Source organism: Thermobia domestica, chromosome 11 (genome assembly GCF_964235325.1).
Source record: "Thermobia domestica chromosome 11, izTheDome1.hap1.1, whole genome shotgun sequence".
Lineage (NCBI taxonomy): Eukaryota > Metazoa > Arthropoda > Insecta > Zygentoma > Lepismatidae > Thermobia > Thermobia domestica.
The window spans coordinates 131,405,546-131,428,439 of record NC_137464.1 but is presented as its reverse complement, the minus strand read 5'-3'; the positions used below and the strand labels follow the sequence as shown (position 1 = coordinate 131,428,439).

Genomic DNA, 22,894 nt, shown 5'->3' with positions numbered 1-22,894 from the left:
CCATAAAACCACTCTACAATTGGAAATTTTTATTTTTAGCTATTTACTTAGTTAAGTACAACGAAAACGTATAAGCATACAGAATTTCAAGTTCTTTTTTTTTTTTCAAATCCAAGTACCTAAAATATGAGATTATAGGTACAAAAAACACCCATTCAAATAACATGGGGAATTTCTTCATCTCCCCTTTAGACGCCCTAAAAATTAAAAATATTCACTTTTGGCAATTTTTCTGTCAGTTAGTCACAATAAGCTAGTTTTAGTTTTCTGACCTTTTTTATTTTCACGAAGTTCATCATCTGTGTTATACATTTTTTTTTTCATAATGATTCTTTAAATACATTACATGATGTTTAAATTTAATGTCATAATTATCTACTGATCTCTTTCATGCTGTATTACGAGTAGGAAAATCAGTGATTTCATACAGTCCCGAGAAAATTAGTTCTACCTTCGGATTGCATTTTTTATACAAAGAAGCTTTCGTCATATTTTTACAGGCACTTTGTCTCCTAATTGGAAAGTAGATGGAATTATTTTTCTTTTATATACCTGTTCTTTTTCAGGTCTTCTCTGTATTACTCGAAATAATTTCTGCTATTTGTTTATTTTTAATATCGTCCGAAATACCTAAATTTAATCTCCATTTACAGACAAGAGGTGTAAACAATTTTCTCCCTAAGTAGATTTCAGCTGGTGTAACGCCAATTTCATTGATAATGCTGGTATTAAGACTAAATTAAACCATATCAAGCATTTTAGATCATTGCGTTTGATATTTATTCACATCTTAAAATCTGTTTAACTAGGCATTAATTCTTCGACTAGGATTATAAGGGCTAATGGTTATATGCTTAGAATACTTAGGTTATATAATAATACCTTATAACCTACCAGTTCACCCAATTCGTTATTTTGCCTTTCTATCGTTTTAAAAATTGCTTAAACAATAAATGCAAAGAAAACATATGCCCGAGTGTTCACTTATTACTGTCGGTCCGTAAGTCTAACACAGTTCCTTAAATAGAACGAAATGACATCTGCATTTTGTGCTTCGACGTTCAGAAATCGTAGACAGATCTCACTTCACATTTAGCGAGATTTTTTATTACGGTATCCATTTCACGGTAAGTTACTTCTACTCGTACGTACGCACTCTACTCGGACCATTCTACTTTTGTTGCAAGCGCAGAATACTAGATCGTGCTCAACTTCATCAGTACTGTTAAACACACAAAAATTATGGACCTTTTCGTGACTTGTGCCTAGTATTTCTTCCTTTGTTCTCTGTAATACTTTGTTACCTCTTCCTGTAAGACAAATAGAGTTTTACTAGTCTTAATTTCTGCAACGTTCTTAACAATTTTTAATGATTAGGCAAATATCGTAGATAATATCCTAAAGTCTGATTAATTTATGGAACTCTCTTCTATTTTTAGGCTTAGGTAGATTCTTAAAGCTCTCACACTATTCTCGTCAATATGCATATTTCCATCGTAAAATTTATATCTCATAAATTTTACTTTTTCCTGCATAATTTATTTTTCTTCGGTGAAACTATGATTTCTCTTTCTCTATATCTTTGCAGAACTTTCTCTAAGGTTCATTAATAGGATTCTGTATTAGGACTATGAATATGTCTAATTGATCTTCTATTAAGTCTGTAAAGATACTGTTAGAGAGTTCAGCTAATACAAAGGATGAGACCCAGTCCATGAGAAGTTTTTTGAAAGCCAATAAACTAGTTAGAGTAACAAAGGCAGTATATTGTTTTGAAATTATTATCTAATAAACGTTGATAAAAAGCTTATTTCCCAACTAGGACTGAAATGATCTTTTCTTTCCTAATATTACCTATGATAGTTTCGTATTGGGTTATAGAAATTGTCCTACAGTGACCACCAATTTTTTTACTGCCGTCCTTATTCGGTGCAAAAGAAACTTGGGGAAATGAAAGATGAATTACGAATTTCTTCCACCACATTTTTTTTTCTATAAGTTCGTGTAGGAAAGAATGTAGTTCGCACCAATTGGGAAGCAGTAACCTAAACAGTAAAATTTAATAATGAAAATTGAAACAGCGGTATTCAAACCAGGTCTTTTGCTTCTCACTTTCGTGCGTTACTGAAAATGGGCGTTTCCTTTTTGACCAAAGGTTGTAATTTAAATACACTATCGTGTAGAACTAGTCTTCAATATACCACATACCTAAAATTTCGGAAAAATATTTCTTCGTTATGAAGATATAACGCTTCAAACAATGGAAAAATGAGCTGCTTACGTCACGGTAACACAGACAAGGATTTTGGCGTGACGTCACAGGTCCGTAGCGCTCTGTGAGCGGCATTGGAAGCTTCAGGAAATTTTTTAATATTGCAGTTACTCACTGCAAACTACAAATAAATTTAGTAGAATAGTGAAAGGAAAAACGGCAAAATAAGTAATACACTTACTGTATACACGGATAAACGTAACGTGTTAATGGACTTATTTTCCTAGCTTGAAATACATTAATGGTCATTTGTAATGACCATTACAAATATTTTAAATACTTATACACTTACGGAAGATTTCTTTACTATTGTATTACCACAAAAACATTAGAGCTTAAGTACTATATCAGTTCATGCGCAGATTGAGAATATCTAGGCCATCATATAGTTTTCCTTTATTTTGAAGATTTGTCGTGAATCTCCATGCTATTATACTACGGCTACAAATAAGCACTTTCTGCACCAAAAAGCTCTTAATCCCTTCAAAAATATTCATATCCTATTACATCCTTTCATTTTTCTACTATTTACTCAGCATTTTAGCAATCGGTCATCCCACACCATTGCTACAACTATTCTTATCTTAATGCTACAAGAATTGTATTATATAGCGCTTTACTTTCTTATATTTCTACAAGAGAAATGCTTTTGTGGTCACCGCGGTGGTTGGAAACTGAAGGAAGCTGTAGCGAACAGAGGCAGAGATGGTTAGGCAGCCGAAAGACCATCATAAACAAGATAAGTGCTCGAGAATTTTTCTTGTGACCTGGGCTTCGGTTCTCAAACCTAGGCACCATAATAATACAATTTCATAAATGGACCTTCATAATTTTATTTTTGATTTAGCTTATTTATGAGGCAGACTCGTCGCCTTGACTACCTGGCATCCAGGATTTTTCGAGCATGAACAAGAGGAATATTGACAGAAATTCATTGTGTGTTACTTATATTGTTACTTTAAAACTTCAGCTTTTTCATTTCAATAATCTCACACGAAATAGTGTTCTAAGTATACAAACGTAAGTTTATTTATATTCTTCTCCCCATCAGATAGCCAGTATACCTGGGAGGCTGCCCCACAAAATTTTTATTGCTCCCTAAACTTTTCAAGGTAGGCTTGCAAATAAACTATAATATGGTGCTGAACTATGATATGGTTGGATTAGCCCCCTAACTTCTACAGGCCCCCCTACATCTTTGGGGTGGCTACAAGCCTGCCCTCAGCTCTGAGATGATTATTGTTTGGTATATGGTAGTACATTTGCAAAAGATTATATCGTGAAAGTATTGTGTTTTGTGCTCTGAGGTCCACAAGTTAAAACCATAAAAGCAAATGTTTTAAGAGTTCAGCCTTTAAGTTTCGTCCAGTAGATTGATTTCTTTTAAATTGTTTCACTCACTGGAACAGAATATTGTGTTCATTACTCGTCATGACATATCACAAACATTCATTATCAAAGGACACAGTGGATCAATAGTGGAGTGCTCACCTCTAGTGTGAGTGGTACCTGGTTCGAATTCAAGCAATATGAATTTGTGATGGACAATATCATCCCCGTGGGTTTTCTCGCGATTCAGACGTTTCCTCCCACATAGTGTTGTAAAATTTCCGGAAATTTTGAACCTGCTGGTAAAAAAACTTTTTTCGGTTTCTTTCTGGAAAAAATGGAAAAATTGGGAAAATAACAAAAATCTTCGTATTAGGTTAGTTTTACTAGTATTGGGACCTTTTTTCTTTCGAACGCGTGAAAAATGTAAGTTGAAAAGTTTCAATATAGCGAATATTTTAAAAAAAGAAGTATTTGAAAATAAAATTGTTGTAATTATTCTTGAAAATTTGCACTCATTTCCTTTATATGCCTTTTAGTCGTTTATACCTGGATGTGCATTAATTACAGAACTTTTACAATTGCAGACACATATGCCATCATGAAGCGTTTGTTTTGCAACAAATAGGGCTCTTGAATGAAATTGAGTTCTTAATATGCTCTTTGATCTGGTGAAATTTTGTTAATTTTAACCAAATTATTTCTTAAAAGAAAGAGCAGTAGGTAAATTTCGCTATTACTCGTGCACTTAGACATACAATTACTATAATTTAATATTCAAATACAGAATTTACTATAAAATTTATGTACAAAATTTTGTAAGTAAACAAATACCTGTTTTCTAGTGCGACAAATTATCTATATATATAAAAATGAAAGTGAATATATTTGTAATTTAAAAATTCTTAAACCACCAGACTGATCTCAATAAAAATTTTCAACATAGATAAATTTAGGGCCTGGGATGGATTTTAGCATATCACTTTTAAGGTGCATTTTGGAGGAAGGAAGTGCAGATATATATTGAAAATTACCGACCTTGGTGTCGAACCATAGTTTTCGGGGTTACTGAGATGAACAGTGACATCTCCGTTGAAGCTTAAATTCAAATTCAGCTCTGGAACTTGGGGGGAGCGGGCGTATATAAAAAAAGATGGAAAATAGCCGATATCAGTATCGAATCCATAGTTTTCGGAGACGCTGAGGTGACCAGTGACACTTTCGATGCCATTTAAATCCAAATTTATTCCCGCAAATTGGGGGGAGAGGGAGGTAGACTATATAAAAATGATGCAAAATGATCGATATTAGTGTGAATCCATAGTTTTCAAAACCCCTGAGTTGAACAGTGAGATTTCCGATGCAGTTTAAATCCAAATTCAGCTCCAAAACTTTAGGGAGGGGGAAGAGGTGATATAAAAATGATCGAAAACGACTGATAGTAGTATCGAACCCATAGTTTTCGGGGTCGCTGAGATGAGCAGTAACACTTCTAATGCCGTTTAAATCCAAATTCAGCGCCGTGACCTGAGGGTTGGGGAGAGCGGAGGTATATATACAAGTGATCGAAAATGAACGATATTACTGTCGAATCCATAGTTTTTGGCGTTGCTTTGACGAACAGTAACACTTCCGATGCCATTTAAATGCAAATTCAGCGACGTGACCTGGGGGTTTGGGAGAGGGGAGGTATATATACAAATGATCGAAAATGAACGATATTACTGTCGAATCCATAGTTTTTGGCGTTGCGTTGATGAACAGTAACACTTCCGATGCCATTTAAATGCAAATTCAGCGACGTGACCTGGGGGTTTGGGAGAGGGGAGGTATATATACAAATGATCGAAAATGAACGATATTACTGTCGAATCCATAGTTTTTGGCGTTGCGTTGATGAACTGTAACACTTCCGATGCCATTTAAATCCAAATTCAGGCCCGCAACTTTGGCAGGAAGAGATATATAAAAATAACTGAAAGTAGCCGATATTAGTGTCAAATCTATAGTTTTCGGGGTCACTGATATGAGCAGTGACATTTCTGATGCACTTTAAATCCAAATTCATCCCTGTAACTAGGGGGAGAGGAGATATGTAAATATGAACGAAAATAGCCGATATTAGTGTCGGATCCATAGTTTTTAGGATTGCTGAAATGAACAGTAACACTTCCGATGTCGTTTAAATCAAAATTCATCCTCGTAACTTGGGGGCGGGGAGAGGTACCCGTTATTAGTGTCGAATCCATGGTTTTGGGGGTTCTGTGATGAACATTACCACTTCCGAAGCTGTTTAAATCCAAATTCAACCCCATTAGTACTAGTAAAGGGGGAGGGTGACATGTAAAAGTAATTGAAAATGACTGATACTAGTTTCGAATTCATAGTTTTGGGGGTCCCTAAGTTCATTGGTGATAGTTGTGGTGCCCCTTATACCCAAAATGAAACGTGTTCTCCCCGTGCAAATAACAGGTATTCTGCTAGTCTTGAATAATAGCGAACAGAACTTTAACATGTTAAATTTATTAATATATTTGTCGCTGCTTAAATTTACGCACTTGTGCGGCGTATGTGTGTATATGTAAATAAGATCATCTCTCTTTTTGAGTTGTTCGAAAAATATACAAATAATAAAGAGGGATTTTTATCAGAAATCAGAAAACTAAAAAGTAAAATTAAAAGCTGTTGCTTTAAATATTTTTCCTGCTAGCGAAATACATTGTATACATTCTGCAGACACGTTACAGCAAATAAGATTAGCATCAGGCGAAGAAATACTTTTTAAATTATATTTTCCAGGTTTTGACAATATTTCCGAACAAAAGATTTTTTGTAATGGGTTCAAAATTTCCGGAAATTTTACACAACACAAGGAAGATACGTATCTCCATAAAATATATATTTGATTTTAACATACTGGCTATAACTAAAATGATTCTGGCCCTGTTATTTTAACACTTCCCTGCCGTAAAACGGTAGCTTTATATTATTACTTAAGATAATTTAAATACGTCTATATTAATTAATCTAACTAGGATTATATTTTAATATCTTTTGTAGCCATAACTCCATTCTATCACGGTGCTTACTTTAAAAGAGTGGTGCAAATATATTTGTTGCCACAAAATTTCCCTATTCTAAACAAGAAATATAACTACTCACTGATCTTAACTGTAAACTAGTAAATATGAAATAGTTTTCATTTTAAAAGCATAACGTAGTAAAATATTCGAAAATTTCCATATTTCCCAATTTTTCCGTTTTTTTCCAAGCTTGGGAAAAAAACTAAAAATCTGTTTTTTTTACCCAAAATTTCCGTTTTTTTCAGGCCTTTACAACACTACTCCCACATGACCATTCCACCATTTCTTTTATAACCATTCATTCTCATTAATCATCCGTCTCCCTTTGCCTACAGGACATATTCGTGGAACATAAAAATAGAAATTTCATTTTATTTTATTCAGTAATAAGCCACTATAACTAATTTGTTATCATTACTGTGAGGCCATACCTGTTTATTTGTTGGTTTAAATGTAAACTCGGGTGCTCAAAACACTTCAGCCAATTTGTAAATGTTCACATGGACTAATATAAACAATTTACGAGTATGTTCCATTTCTAAAGAAAACGACAATAAGCGCGAAGATGATATGATGAAATAATATTGCTAATGTGTAAAGTAGTTCGATAATAGCACTGTTAGGTTATCAGAAGGCACATGAACATATCATCGTAAGTTTATGCGTCCTTGTGTTGAACTTAATAGAGAATTTAGATTATTTTTACTTGGATAAATGTTTTTTCATGTGTTAATTTCCTTGGGCTTCCCCCTGAACGCATAACTATCGAATCTACGATGAACTTGCTATAAGAAATTAGCACTCTACTATCAAATAACTATGCTTTTATATTGTTGATTTTTTTCTTAAGAATGAATAAAATTCGCTTAGTAAGGTCGGTCGATGACCGAAACATGAGAATATTAATTAGTTTCTTGCGCGGGGTGGCTCAGTGGTAGAGCGTTCACCTCCGGTGCTTGGGGTCCCTGGTTCGATCCCAGCTCGCGCCGTGTGGACTTTGTGGTGGACAAACACCGTGCTCGTGGGTTCTCCCGTTTCCTCCCACTTTCTTCATTCCACCATTTCATTCATCTCTCATCATCAGCGTCTCCTTTAGCCTCACCGGCATAACCATGGTACGTAAAACTCAAAGATTTCATTTCATTTTTTTTAAATAGTTTCTTATCTCAGGCTGCAAACAATGCCAATAATATAGCAAATTGGTACAATTCAACTTTGTCCTAAGATATTTAAGTATATTCAAATAATTGGTAATAATATAAATAAATAAATAGCTTGCTTTTAAATAAACTTTAAATTCTGTTACTTTTCTTATTCTTTGTATTATTAGCAACGTCGTATAGATTTGAAAAACATGCATCTTATCTTTCGCTAAGCCGTTTCCCTAGTGAGTGTCGCAGACTTTTTCCCCTGTACCGACTTGTGACGTACAAACATGGTGGTCGTTGTTTTAAGCGTACGAGTAGCAGACCGGAATTCAATCGCAAATTTCGACTAGCTAGAATCGTCGCATGAGCGAAAGGAAGTGTTCTCCGTAATTAGCTAGCTGTGAAGTATTTTATTAGAGCAATAAAAAAAATCAGTGGAAATCAGGATTGATGTGTTTAAAACATGTTTTAAACGAGGGCTGTTGTTTTATTCAGTTTGTTTTAAACGTTTTAAACAAATTGTTTTAAACGTGTTTTTTTTTCGATGCTGGTTGGACATGTTTAAAACAACTAAAATATCAGCTTGAAGAAGCTAATTTAATTTTCTAACAAACAACCCATCCTCCGCAGGATTTGTGCATGGAGTAAATTACAAGCAGTTATATTCTTATTATAACTGCAATTACTGAACGAAATTCTGCACATCAGTGTGCGTATAACTAAACCAACAGAAATTCAAGTGAAGTATTTGAACATCTCTTAAGTTCCAAGAATAACGGAGGTTAAACACTATACGCTATTCTAAGATCAAATTCACAAATTCAAAATTTCGGTATTTTTTGATCACTATCATTTCCATAATAATGAACAGTTCTCACATCATAAGCTAGAAGAAATGCTCTGACAAATACAACTCATAGAAAAGAGTAGTGACTAGCTTACAAGGAGCGAATGACATTTTAACTAAAAAAGTTCTTAAGATATATCTCTATCTGCAACATGGGTAGCTAATAATGATTAGTGTCTACGGCATAAACACAATTAACTCTAGACACCCGCCAGGGATTTTAACAAAATGGCAGACTCTCACGTTCGGGGCTCTGGTGACCCCCCTAATTATCACAGAGTCATGAGTTATACACCATTGGAAACCTTATAAACCACAAATTCCAACGAGGTAACATTCGTGAAATTCCCGCCGTATTCGTAGAAAAAGAACAGACATAAAAAAATCATTAAAAATATGAAAATATTGACTTTGCGGGGCCCTGGCAACCCTTGCAGTCACCCTACGCTGACAAAATGATGCTAATGTGTAAGCCACATACTTGTGACAATAATATAAGAAACGGTAGCCATTGATGCCATTGCGTAATGGATTCGTTTTATGTAGGAAATATTTTTAAAAAATATGCGCAGAAAAACATTCATTGAATTAGACATTCTCTCCCCTCCCCAGTATAGTACCACGTCCATATGCAAATCATTTTTGCTGCACACATCATGCAGCAAACGAACAAGAATTATGCTTCTAGACCACTTCAGTGAAATATATTTTGTGTTACATGGAACCGTCCCGAAAATAAATGTAATTTAACCAAATTTGATCCCCTCTTCCCCTATAAACAACAAGTACACATACAGGTTACTATCATGTAGGGGACTACTTTATTGCTTCACATACCAATTTTTATGGATGTACCACAAAGGGGGGAGGAATACCCACCAAAACCTGATGAAAAAAAATGATGAAAAATTAAAAAAAAAAACTTCTCCCTCTCTCGACCGTACATACGTACCCCCTATATACATAAAATGCAACTGACGGAAAGCTTCATCCCTCAAAAATACTTTGGTACGAAATCATCTTTCTAGCTTAGTTAAGGACTGAGCTATTGATGTTTGTTGTAAAAATAAATGTAATTTACGTCGAAGAACTTAAGCTCCATAAAATGGCTAACTTTGCCCCCTCCCTGCTACCCCATATAAGCAAGAAGTGCAAATATACGATAGCCTATTACCATGTAGTGGCCTACTTCATTGCTTCACGTAACAATTTCTATGAATCTATCTCCCAAGAGGGGGAATGGCCCCCCAAAAAAACTGTCGAAAAAAAAACGCGATATTTACCACCCTCCCCTATACATAAAATACACACCAGCAAAGCTGCATCTTTCAGGAATAAATTGGTACCAAAACCAGCTTCCAGCCTTAATTTGAGGTTTAAGACTGAGCCATTGAGGATTAAAGCCCTGACACAGCAGTTGCGTCAAGATTAAGAATGCAGACGACCAGTAGAACGTAACACAAATTAAACTAAAGCCTGTGATATTTCATCTTGGCATTTCAGCTAAACGAATAAAACGCAAGCTCTGGCGTGATGTTGCCAAGTGGTAAAGGGTAAGCAGAAAACTACAGCGCGATCAGGTGACAGGGGATAGACGTTGATGTGTGCAAAATAAACGTGGCAATACCGCTGGCCTCTCATTTGCTAGCAGCATTTAAAGGGAACTTGGAGTGCCGCCTTCAAATGCCAAGATGTTTGTCACGCCGTTTACATATTCTGTGAACGGAGATCGGGAAAATCCCGATTTCTTTTTCCGGAATTGAACATTTGGGCGGATCGAGATTAGGGAAGTTCACGAAATTTGATCTAGCGGTTGAATATAGATGGCAAGCAATACCTAAGAGTGTAAAAATGTAATATATATGCCTATTTGGATTATTGTTTTAAACAAAATAAACATTTTAAACATGTTTTTTTGTTTAAAACAAAAAAACATGTTTTAAACATAATCGTTCTTTTTTTTTAAACTTTTTTTCAACCCTGGTGGAAATGTACATTCTTTATATAATTTTGACAAATTAAACTACTAGTTAGAAAAAAATATACGTTTACGTTTCATATTTTATCTTCAAATATCTCGGAACCTAATTCATATTCCTGCACATCTTGATATAATTTAAGGAGTTCGAAAATATTGTCTTGCCATCTTTTCTCCTTGTGAAGTAGAAGTTAGGCTGCGGAACGAACCTTAAAACAGAGGAAGCAGCCTCGATTAGGGGAGGTCCGTGTAACCTGTTATATTTTATTCATTAGGTAAGGTGTATGTAACCTGTTTCTGAATTGAAGGAAATGAGTAAGTCAACTGAGAAAATCTGTTCACATGGGTCTTTGTGTCTAATCTGGACTTAATGAGATATTTTTATCCCCTTCATGATCATAAAAATTGTAAGCAAGGAGAAAATCAATTTTCGAACTATGTAAGTTAAATCTGACATGTAGGTACAGAAGATTGTCATTTCAGTTCGATGATTTCAACGGTTACCTACTTATGGTCTGGGACAAATGTGTCTCTATGGTCAAGAAATGGATAGTTTTAAAACAAATAAGCATAACCAGTACTTCGTATCGCAAGTTTTATTTTAATCCTCGGCTGATGTTAGCAGTTATAATATTCGTGTATGCCTATAATCCAATATATAAACTCATAAGTAACTCGTAAAAATTACACGAGAAATTATAGAGAGGCTAATTACAAAAATTTGTAGAGCAATCAAGCTCATTTAAAGTAGTTTCTATATGTTTAACGTCCAACACACGAAAATTGAAACATTTTAAATGATGCAGAACAATTTCAGTAAATGGGACAAATATACCAAATGGTCGTGAAGTGGTTAAGTAGCGAACAGTTTGAGATATTTAAGTGGTTGAACTTCCACCCAAGAGATCCGGCTTCGAGTTCCGGCAGGTTCAAACTTTTTAACATGTTTCAATTTCAATCCATACGTAGTATGAGAAGATCTTCTGTGGAGAAAGAAACATGACGATCGATCGAATGGCGAGAGTGAAGGGAAATTAGTATAGGTCAATGAATGGAGGATTTACAAACGTATTTCCTTGAGTTGTGCTAGATTTAATAGCCTCAGTTTCTTTCAGTCATTTTCCAACTCATGTGTGCTTAGTGTTTTAATTTCTTTTCACACCCAATATGTAATGAAATAATACATTACACACACAACGATATATCATTTTATATGTTCATGTGCAATACACTCAGAACAATAAAAATTCATCTTAGCATGGGGACATGATCCGTGCATAATCAACACTACAGCAAAAGTCTACTTCAGTGCAGTCATCCACTTTGGTAGCTGAGAACTGTTTCATTTGCGTTGGGTTGCATAGCTGTCCATGGGTTTGAAATCTCAAATAAGATGAACCTCAACTAAAGAAATTTAAACAGCCTGGAATCTGTATTCTTTTGTGGATAACTACATATTTCTGTGTTTAGCTTAATGTATCAGACACGTAATCGAGAAACAGAAAACCTGAATATTTTGTGATGATACTATAATAATGCTGCAAATCAGAATTTGATGTTTTTTAAACCTCTAGTCCTAATAAAACTATATTGGGGATTGTTATGCAATTTGTTTTGCTAGTAAGTAAATAGTGGTTGCATACTGTGCAGGCGAGATAGGAACGCACATTTGCCTACGATGCGTTTGTTCTGTTTCACATGTTAGCATGAAAAAAATGTATATACTACTTTTAAGCTTAGTTTCTAAAGCTCTCGTCATTGGTGCGAGCGGTCCCGACTCCGATTCCTGGTTGGGACACTCGATCGAAAAAGTGCAACAGCTTTTCCAGGCCAGCCATCGTGAATGAGGTTTTCCTTGTTCACACCAGGCAAATGCCGGAATGGTACCTAACATACAGTTCCCATTCCGTTTCCTTCCTTCCCCCAATTCCTTCTCCCATCCCTTTCCTCGGATAGTGTGATCACCGAGGGACGTCATCTCTCATACGTAACGGGCTAACATGGCTATAGATAACCGAAAGTCCAGAAATCTTATTCCTAATCCTAACTACATTTAAGCTTGCCTTCATAAGGTTTAAATCGTTTGTCGCTTCGATGTGTTTATACTTGACGCTAGTGATACAATGAACTGCAAAATAGGAAACTATTTTTAAATCTATCTAGTTGTGCCAAGTCAAAAATACTTTATTAATTTTTTAAGCAAATAACTTAAATGTCTTGAAAATTGTATGTACACTGGTGGAAACATGAGAACACCTAGTGTTAATTCACGAATCTGCTTCCAAGTTGAGTTTTAATACAAGCATAGCGTCCCTTGGACCTCCGGAACAGGATAAGAAACTTAGACTTTTTCACCGTAAAAAACACGTATAACCCATCTGGAATGTCACACGAACAGATGTTCGGATTGGTTGCTGATCTAGAAAATGATTGAGTACATGAGTATGGTATCCTTCATTCGCTATGAACCTTGGTGTAGCCGTTCAGGACTCGGCTGACAGTGAGGCTACGCACCGTATGTGCTTAATAGGGATTAGGGGCTTATGTGCTGATTAGGCGTGTATTCTAAATGGTGAGTTTGAACACGCACTCGACCGTGTGTCTGAGAGATATACGACTGTTATTGCTGATTGACCTCTTCCTAGTTTCCGCCGACGACATCGAATATCCTGTCGACGGTAAGTAAGTATTGAAGGTAATCGATGGAGAGAAACATGGAAACTTGGACCTGCCTCCATCGATCGAATGTGTAGAGTTTGTGTACTTACATAGAAGCCATGATGGCTTACACCATCCTATGGGTTGGAGTGATCTGAATCATCGTTCTGTGCAGATGCTTACCCATGTATTGAGAGGACACTAGAAGTTAGTCCGTGTTGTAAATTCACTACCTCTTACCATACGCACCACCGATGGATCTTGACACTGAACGACCCACCCGACAGGCAGTTTCACAGAACGCCCATAGCTTGTTGCAATCCCATGGCTACTCTAGAAGTGACTTAATTGGTGAACTGTTGAGTGTGCATCAAGGGCTATGTTTGCAGTGTCAAGGCTGCCATATATGAGGTGAGACGCCATGTTGTTCCAGAATATTGTTTTGCTTGGACCGCGACGTGTCAGAGGTCCATCGGTGGTGGCACGATAGGTTGCATAGACTGATTTCCACGCATATACTCGTATCGTCCGACGCTCTTTGTTCAACCTGCTCCAACATGTCGCGCACAGACATTACGATCAAGTTATACACATTCTGTGATGGGAATCCTGCTAATGTAGCTCTTTAACTTTCGTGGCGATTAAGGTATTACGGATTATAATTATTATCTTGTTTTATTATTACATTATAATTAAACCATTGTCTTGTTGGTTCCTCATTATAGGTTGCTGCTGAGAAGAAAATCCCTGTGATGAGCATTGATTGGGTTTTTGCTGTTTGGGATGCCGCTCTGATTGAAAATGTGCATGCAACTGATCCACAGTTTTTAAAATACAAGTGCCCTGTTTTCAAAGGTTTGGTCATTTGCGTTTCACAAATGGCTCGGAAAAGAAAGGAGGAAATTAAGAAGTTAATTGAAAGTAATGGTAAGTAGTAGTACGTCCATTCAGAGCCCTGTAAATTTCTTGTCCAATCAACTTTTTTCCTCCCTTCTTTCAAAATGCAACAAATATGCCGTGTCAATTAGAGTAATGGTTGGGAAAGTATGCAAATGTTAACCGTTTGAAATGTGTAATTATGATGTCTCATTGTTACTTCTACTCAAATATTGACTCATCTTTACAACTTTCGCTATTTCTGCTATAATACACCTTTTACACTGTATAGGGAAATATAATTTCTTTATTCCAAATCAACCAAGAATAACACAATATGACTGTATGATACACAGAATACTTTAGTTATATTTGAAGTATGTCAAACAGCTATACGCGTAAGGTTATCCATAGACGTACGAAATACTTAGAGACCAAATTTCGTTCTGTTTCTCATAGCTGTTAATTATGTAGGGTTTCCTCAGTAACACTCCGCGCAATTATCAAACACTAGAAATGTATTGTAATCACAGGAGGTACAACAGAGTTTCATTGATTCGTAGCTCTGGAATATGAATATTCGTTTTAGTGATCCGATTTGATTTTCTTGTCAGGAATCGAATGTCCGCAAAATTTTCCTTTGGTGAGTTCAAGTGCCGCTTTTTCATATAAAATTAAAAAAAAAATAAGTAAAGTATTTAGCGGCGGTAAAGAGGACTTAATCGAAAAGCTCAGGGAAATTATTCGGGTAAACAAGGACCACCTGCTCTTTGGCAAGTAGTGGCTTTCTTCTCTCCTTGTCGTGAAATTTGTATTGTTGGCTTAGGTAGGAAAGGATTTTTTTTCTTTACTCAAGAATTTCTGATAAGAGGACTGAAATTGGGTTCCAGAAAGAAATGGTAGTAATACAATAAAAAGAAAAGAAGAAAAAAAATCTTGGAGTTACATCAGAACGCCATAGCTGAAAGATAAGCAGTTTAAATATTGCAGTTTGTATTTTGCGTTCAGTGTGGAGATCGTCATTTTGAAGATTTGCAATTGGCTCGTGCTGGAGCAAACTTCCAGTTTTAGTTTGGTATGTTTGATTGTTTAGATTATATATATATATATATATATATATATATATATATTGATTCTAATTTTAAAAACATTCAAGAATTTGGGATGTATGCAGTAAGAATGTTTAAAGAGAATGTTTAAAATCTGATCCTCTTTGAACATATTTGTGTTACTTTATATTGAAGATTGTAGACTTTTTGTGGTGCACTAAAGAAATTGAATTTTGTTGTATTGAATAGAAGCATTATTATTATTATTATTAGTAGTAGTAGTAGTAGTATGTAATTAATTACATTTGTGCACAAAAGAATTTTTTATAAATTAAAAGACCGGGTGTCTTTTCCCCTTCACCAAATTTTATTACAAAATATTATAAATACAAATCTCTCTAATTCAATGTCTCTTCCTTAATGACCAAGTGAAGGAATACTAAATGTTTTGCCGGGTGCCCCTTCCACTCATGGCAGTTTCCAAAACACTTTGGCAGGTTGTGGGTTAGACTTGGATTATAAGTTTAAGATGGATCCCTAGCCCAGTGCAACATAGGGTAAGGAAGAGGTGCTCCTAGTCCACAGCGACATAGGAGGGTAAAGGTTAGGCGATCAGTTGGTCGACTGATGCTGGGTCCCTCGGTGGTGGTCCTTTTATTTGTCCTTCTCGGGTCCTTCCGTGAGGTCCGTCTGTTTTCGGTGTTCCTCGGTGTCTTCCGTGTCGGCCTGTTGTCTGCTAGGTTGTTTGTAATCATTAGAGCGTGTTGAGCTGACACGTGCGTCTGTTGTGATGTGGGGATCCTTGCACCCCCACACTGGAAAAAATAATCTGGAAAATTATTTTGAGAAAATACACAATTGTAATTAGTAAAAGATAACTGTACCGCAACACTGACACACTTGAGACACTGTTTAGACACAAGAAAACACTATTAACACTATGATACACCAAAATCACTATGAAAAAGTTGTTGTGAAATAAATCACTGTGGTTCCGTCCCAAGTAAGCAGGATCAAAAACAGTTTATAATTTCCCTCAAAGTGGGTAGAAGTGTCATCACTGTTATTAATAAATATATCAGTTTATTAAGGATCGATCACATCCGATATGGGTAGTCTATATCGATGGAGTCTCTTTCGTAGTATTAGTAGGCGCCAGTGAATTGAGTCTTCCTAATGATGAAGATATATTTAGCCAATTGGTTAAGTTTTTTGTAGCGGGGCTTATGGAAGGCGACGCACAAATTAGAAATTACTAGAACGATTGAAAAGATAAGAATCAGTGCTTCTCTTCTTTTCTTAATAGCTTCTTTTCTTAAGAGAATGTGAATTTTTAGTCACCCTGTATAATGGAATTAAGAGTGATTTTATGAACATCCTGTATAAGGAGAAAAAATGACATATTAAGCTTTCATGTATGTTCGTATTGAAGAAGTGATGTTGGAGACAAGAAAGCATTGTATTTGGACCTTGCAAAAATTAATGACTTTTGAAAGTAAAAAAAGAAAGAGAAAAAATGTTGATCTTGCATTTTGCGACCAGAACGGAAATACAAATGTAACGGAGTTGGATAACAAAATGAGATATAGTTTAAATAAAGAAGTGCGGATTTATGTTAGTGCATCTCTTTTTTTTTTCTGTTGCTGGTAAGTAGTAGGAATTTTGTTAAATTCTTCTTGGATTTGTGCCTCTTTCTCTTTAATTTTGTCTTCCCTCTGTTTGGTCTCCGTAAAATGGTTTTAAGCGGTGGATCGCAATTTCTTGAATTCTGTCCTTGAATTTAGACGGTAATTCTACTCTATACAAATTTTAATCTTCTCCAGGATGCTTGCCGAGCCGTTGGAGTGAACTGTGAAGTGTTCGGGTAAACCTACTTTCCTTGTGGGATAATATACGAAAACAAGATCCCCTGGATTATAAGTTGTCTGTCGTAAAACTGCTTTTGTCTGTTATACGCCTGTTCCAGGTTGTTTCGTACTTTCTTTCTGATGGCCGCTAGTTTCTCTCTGTCAATTTGTATATGTTGTCGTGATTCTAGCATACATTCTGGCGGGGTCCTGGGTTCGTAACCAAACAAGAAACTTGCTGAATATTTAGTCCCTCCTTGTACGTACGTATTGATGCCAAAAATAACGTGCGATAACCACATTTCCCAATCCGTATGGTGTTCTTGTACGCAAAACTTTAGACAATTCTGTATGATTTTATTAGTTTTTTCTACTAACCCTATGGAAGCATGATTATATGCGGGTGAGTACTTATAGACGAAATCATACTTCTGCGCCAAACTTTGTAAACGAGTTACTCCATGTACTGAGTGTCGGTCCCAATATAATGTTGTAAAAGCTCCAAATTTGAGGATAATGTCGTGTTCCAAAAATTTCTCTGTTTTCCACGTTTATGGCGTCTGCTGTCTTTGCAATGACATATCGTGTGGCTAGTTTCGTGGCTACTAGTATGTACTTATTTCTTCCTTCTCTGCTTGGGAAGGGCCCTAACTCGTCATATATCCATGTTGTTACTATCTCTCCCACCGGGTGATGTAATAGTTCGGCTTGTTTCTTTTGTGGTAGTATCTTTAGATGTTGGCAATCTGCACATGTGCGTATCTTATGAGCAAGGTAGTTTTTCAGATATGGCATATAAAATTTCTTGATAGCGGTTTTGTATGATTTTGAAAATCCAAAATGCGGATTGGTCGCCTGGCGGTGGAAGGTTGTGAACCACAAATTGGCTAGGGATTTCGATATGCATAAGAGATGTGATCCATAATCAAGGTGGCTTTGTTTTCGATATAAGATGCCGTTTTTAAGACAAAAATAATCTTGCTGATCTGACTGTGGAGATCTTGTCCGGCTCCCTTCCCTCCAAAACGGAAATGATGTCTTTGTAATTTTCATCCTTGCGCTGCTCTCTCGCGATATTCGGTAAAGGCTCGTTATTTCCTGTTTCTACGGCATTAACTTGAAGGCTATTTAATTTAAAAGCATAGTAGTCCTCTCCCTTTTCTTCGTCATTTTCTTCTTTTTCGCCTTCTTTCTTAATACCTTGGGTCTGTTCTAGCCTACTGATTATATCTGCTGGGTGTTTGGATCCAGGCAAATATTGTATATCAAAATCATAATCAGCTAGAAATAGCTTATATCTTGTGTACTTGCGGACTTTGTCCGGCTGGGTGTTCATCGTCGCTATATACTTTGCGTCTACGTACAGATTAAATTTTGTATTTAGTAGAAAGTAGCGAAATTTGCGCAATGTGTATATGAGAGCGTACAACTCTTTTTGCCATATGCTAACTTTCTCTTTACTCTTCGTTAGCCTTCGGGAAGAATAAGCCACAACGTTCTCAGTGTTAGTTTTTGGGTCATAACAGACCAATATTCCGGCTATCTGCATAGAACTACTATCGCCATAGACTCGGATTTCTAGCGAATCATCAAAGTGAGCAAGTGATGGAGCGTTTAGTATGTCTTCTTTCAATTGTTCAAATAAAACATTGTGATTTTCCGTCCATTTAAATTTAGATTTGGATGTTACTAATTGCTGGAAAGGCTCAATTTTTAACGTAAAGTCTTTAATGTAGGCCCTAAGATATGAGCATGGGCCAATAAAGCTTTTGAGAATCCGCTTTGTAGTCGGTCTCTTGAAATTTCGTATCTTCTTAGCTATTTTTTGAGATATTTTAATGGATTCCCCACTAATAAGGTGTCCTAATACGTTAAGTTCCTGATAGCCAATGTGTGTCTTCTTGGGTGATGCCCGAAAATCGTATTTCCTAAGCTTCTGGAATAATAATTCTAAATCCTGCAAGTGCTGTGGAAAATTATACGAACTAGTAACAAGATCGTCGGCAAAATTTGTAATTTTATCTGGTAGTCTCCAAAATCATTCTCGTGGCCACACTGAGACTTTGGGAACTTGTTTTGGCCCCCATTGTGCATCTCAAAAATTCGTATGATTTTCTATTATGATTGAGCTCGAAAGTCATATATTTACGCTTCTTAGGATGCAACAAGATTTGAAAGTACGAATTCGAAAGATCGACATTTGGTGTGAAAGTTTTCCCTTTATAGGGTTTAGAACGTCCTCTGTTGCTTGAAATAGCACCGACAAATACTTGGTGTAACTGTTACATTTCTGCAGATTGAGAACTATTCGAAATTCTTTCGTATTAGGCTTCTTGAGCACCAGAAGTGGAGAGGCGAATTCGTTATCGTCTGTGGGCTTGATTATGTTTGCCTTGATAAGGTCTTGAATTTGTTTATCTACTTGACTTATAATATTTAATGGGATATGTGGGGAGCGGTCGTGGAATACGGCAGAAGACATTCTGATGTTATGAACGTATCCCCTAAAATATCGGGTTTAATTCGGGGCATATGTAAAAACGTCTCTATATTTAAATAATAAGTCATAAACTGCTTTCTTTTGTTTTCTGTCCAGGTCGGGATTAACGTCAAAGAACTCTATTGGAAAGTGTTTTTGTGTATTTTAGACGTTCTTCCGTTTCTTCTTTTGTCTTAAATTGATATGCTTTTTCAAAAAAATCTGGTTATTCTAGGGCGTTAAAAGAGATTTCGTGCCCTTCCTCAGGAGCCGCCACTGGCGTGTTCCTCTTAATAGTTACGCTTTTGCCATTTGGATCAGAAATTAAAATCATTATTTTGCTCGTTTCTATCTTTTGATCGAGGGCATTTAACCTGTATTTCTCGCGTAATCCAGGAAGCAATGATACATATAGGAATTCTCTGTCAGCTATTTTTTTCTTTCCTGCTACTTGTACATATGTATGCGATCTTGGAGGCAAAGTTATTTGCTTAGTCAGGTATAAACAATTGTGGTCCGTCTGCGATACTACCTGAGTCGTTAATGTATTTTCTGACAATGTATTTTCTGTGCTTTGAGCTGGTTATTGCGGTTTCCTCGATCAAAATGAGATTGTATTCTTGTTTAAATCTGTGGTGGAATGCAAACGTTGGAGAAAGTCGATTCCAATTATTATTGGCATTGTCTTGTCAATTACTCTAAAGTAATGAGTGAATGTTGTCTGACCTACTTTAAATTTTATTAATGCTTTTTGGTTCAAATCAATGTTATTGCCTGAAATTCCTTTTATTATTGTCTGAAATGGAATTATATTTGTCCCAGGGGAAACGGTTTGGGCTGGCCATAGGGAGACCGTACTTACTGTATCAATTATCGCATTCTGAAGGCCTAATTTAGTTTTAATTGTTAAATGCGACCTGTTATTTTCGTCCTCTAATGCAATATTTTTCCTTCTTTCTGCCAATTGTCCTGATTGTTCGCTTATTACAGGAATTTCGTAGCTTTTGCCAGTTTCTCTTAGGTCTCCTCGTTCCGTGTGATGGTAACTGTCGCCCCCCTTGTCAAGGGGCTGCCTTATGAGTTTTTTTTTTTTTTGACGCCTGTAGCAAATAGATGCACCATCCCGCTACCGCATATTGCGCACACCAAGATTTGATCTTCCGTAGTCTGCTGATTGTTCTTCCTGTCGTTGTTATTTCCTCCCTCCTGTTTCCCTGTTTCCTATTTCTCGTCTGGCTTTTGTAATTCAATTCGTCTGGGCTATCACCAGCGACAATTCTGCCATTTTATTGGCCTAGGTGGAGAGGTCACTTTGTGGAGGATTTTGCTCTTGGTGGGGAACGGTCTTAGGCTCCTGACTTGAGGTTTGAAATTCTTGAGGGTTGGGTTGAGGAATTGCCATGGAAGGATTACTTTGTTGTTGATATCCAGGTATATAGGTGTTCATTGGTTGTGTAACAGATTGCATCTGCACAGGATAGGTATGATGGTATAACTGTTGTCCAGGATATATTGACTTTGACTCGGTTGATAAGCCAAAGGATATATTCTGCGGGTTAGGTATATTATTCTAGCCGTATAACATATGTATTTTTTGTGATAGCTCTGCGTGTTCTCTTTTCCTTAAAAGGTCATTAGCGGCTTCCAGTGTGTTTAATTTACTCTGTAGCGCTTCTACCGTTGCAAATCTTTCTAATGCTATCTTATTAAGGAAATCCCCCTGCAACCCCAAAGATAAATGGTGTATCTTTTGATCTCATTCGCTTCCGTTAATAACTCTTATTGCTCGAAGCTTACGTAAAAAGTATGAGTCTATTGGCTCGTCCATTCCCTGTTGTACCTCGAACAATTCGTGTTCTCTATACGATGGGACTTTTGGTCTACATAAATCTATTAACTTAAATTTTAGATTGTCATATGTCATCGCATCAAATTGATTTTGATGTTTAAGCTGTAATACGAGATCTAGTGCCGTGTCTTTTAAATATATTGGTAGAATTTCCCTTTTCTTAGCCGGTGACCATGCCTGCATTGCTGCCATATGGTCGAATAGCATGAAAAACCTGTCCGGATTCTCGTGCACGTGTCCTGCATACTTCGGTAAGTGTGGCATATTAAAGGATAAATTCGATGCATTCTCTGTCTTATTGGCGTTATTCTCCCCTGATCTGTACATCCGTTTACCCGACCTAGTTTCCGGCATAAATCGCACTTAGGAAAGGTAAGAAGAGAGGGAGGGAGGGATTATGTCTAATTTAGCTGAATTATGTTATTAACCTCGTCAGTGTTTAGATAAAAGTTAAGAAAAAGAGCACCCCGTACAAAACTCCGGTGCCTACACCATGTAATGTTTCGGTAGAGTCAAATGATAGTCCGGGTGTCTTTTCCCCTTCACCAAGTTTTATTACAAAATATTATAAATACAAATCTCTCTAATTCAATGTCTGTTCCTCAATGACCTAGTGAAGGAATACTAAATGTTTTGCCGGGTGCCCCTTTCACTCACGGCAGTTTCCAGAACACTTTGGCAGGTTGTGGGTTAGACTTGGATTATAAGTTTAAGATGGATTCCTAGCCCAATGCGACATAGGGTAAGGAAGAGGTGCTCCTAGTTCACAGCGACATAGGAGGGTAAAGGTTAGGCAATCAGTTGGTAGACTGATGCTGGGTCCCTCGGTGGTGGTTCTTTTATTTGTCCTTCTCGGGTCCTTCCGTGAGGTCCGTCTGCTTTCGGTGTTCCTCGGTGTCTTTCGTGTCGGCCTGTTGTCTGCTAGGTTGTTTGTAATCATTAGAGCGTGTTGAGCTGACACGTGCGTCTGTTGTGATGTGGGGATCCTTGCACCCCCACACTGGAAAAAATAATCTGGAAAATTATTTTGAGAAAATACACAATTGTAATTAGTAAAAGATAACTGTACCGCAACACTGACACACTTGAGACACTGTTTAGACACAAGAAAACACTATTAACACTATGATACACCAAAATCACTATGAAAAAGTTGTTGTGAAATAAATCACTGTGGTTCCGTCCCAAGTAAGCAGGATCAAAAACAGTTTATAATTTCCCTCAAAGTGGGTAGAAGTGTCATCACTGTTATTAATAAATATATCAGTTTATTAAGGATCGATCACATCCGATATGGGTAGTCTATATCGATGGAGTCTCTTTCGTAGTATTAGTAGGCGCCAGTGAATTGAGTCTTCCTAATGATGAAGATATATTTAGCCAATTGGTTAAGTTTTTTGTAGCGGGGCTTATGGAAGGCGACGCACAAATTAGAAATTACTAGAACGATTGAAAAGATAAGAATCAGTGCTTCTCTTC

General features: G+C 36.5%; 1 protein-coding gene across 4 annotated transcripts in view; it reads left to right on the top strand.

Moving 5' to 3' along the window:
* Nucleotides 1-22,894, top strand: part of LOC145664449 (DNA topoisomerase 2-binding protein 1-A-like) — a 1,008,895-nt gene that overhangs the window by 263,157 nt on the left and 722,844 nt on the right. For all 4 annotated transcript variants that reach the window (XM_081731135.1, XM_081731136.1, XM_081731137.1 and 1 more), the window contains one exon: nucleotides 14,041-14,242. In XM_081731135.1, the coding sequence (XP_081587261.1) occupies nucleotides 14,041-14,242 (202 nt within the window). The remainder of the gene's footprint in view (nucleotides 1-14,040; nucleotides 14,243-22,894) is intronic.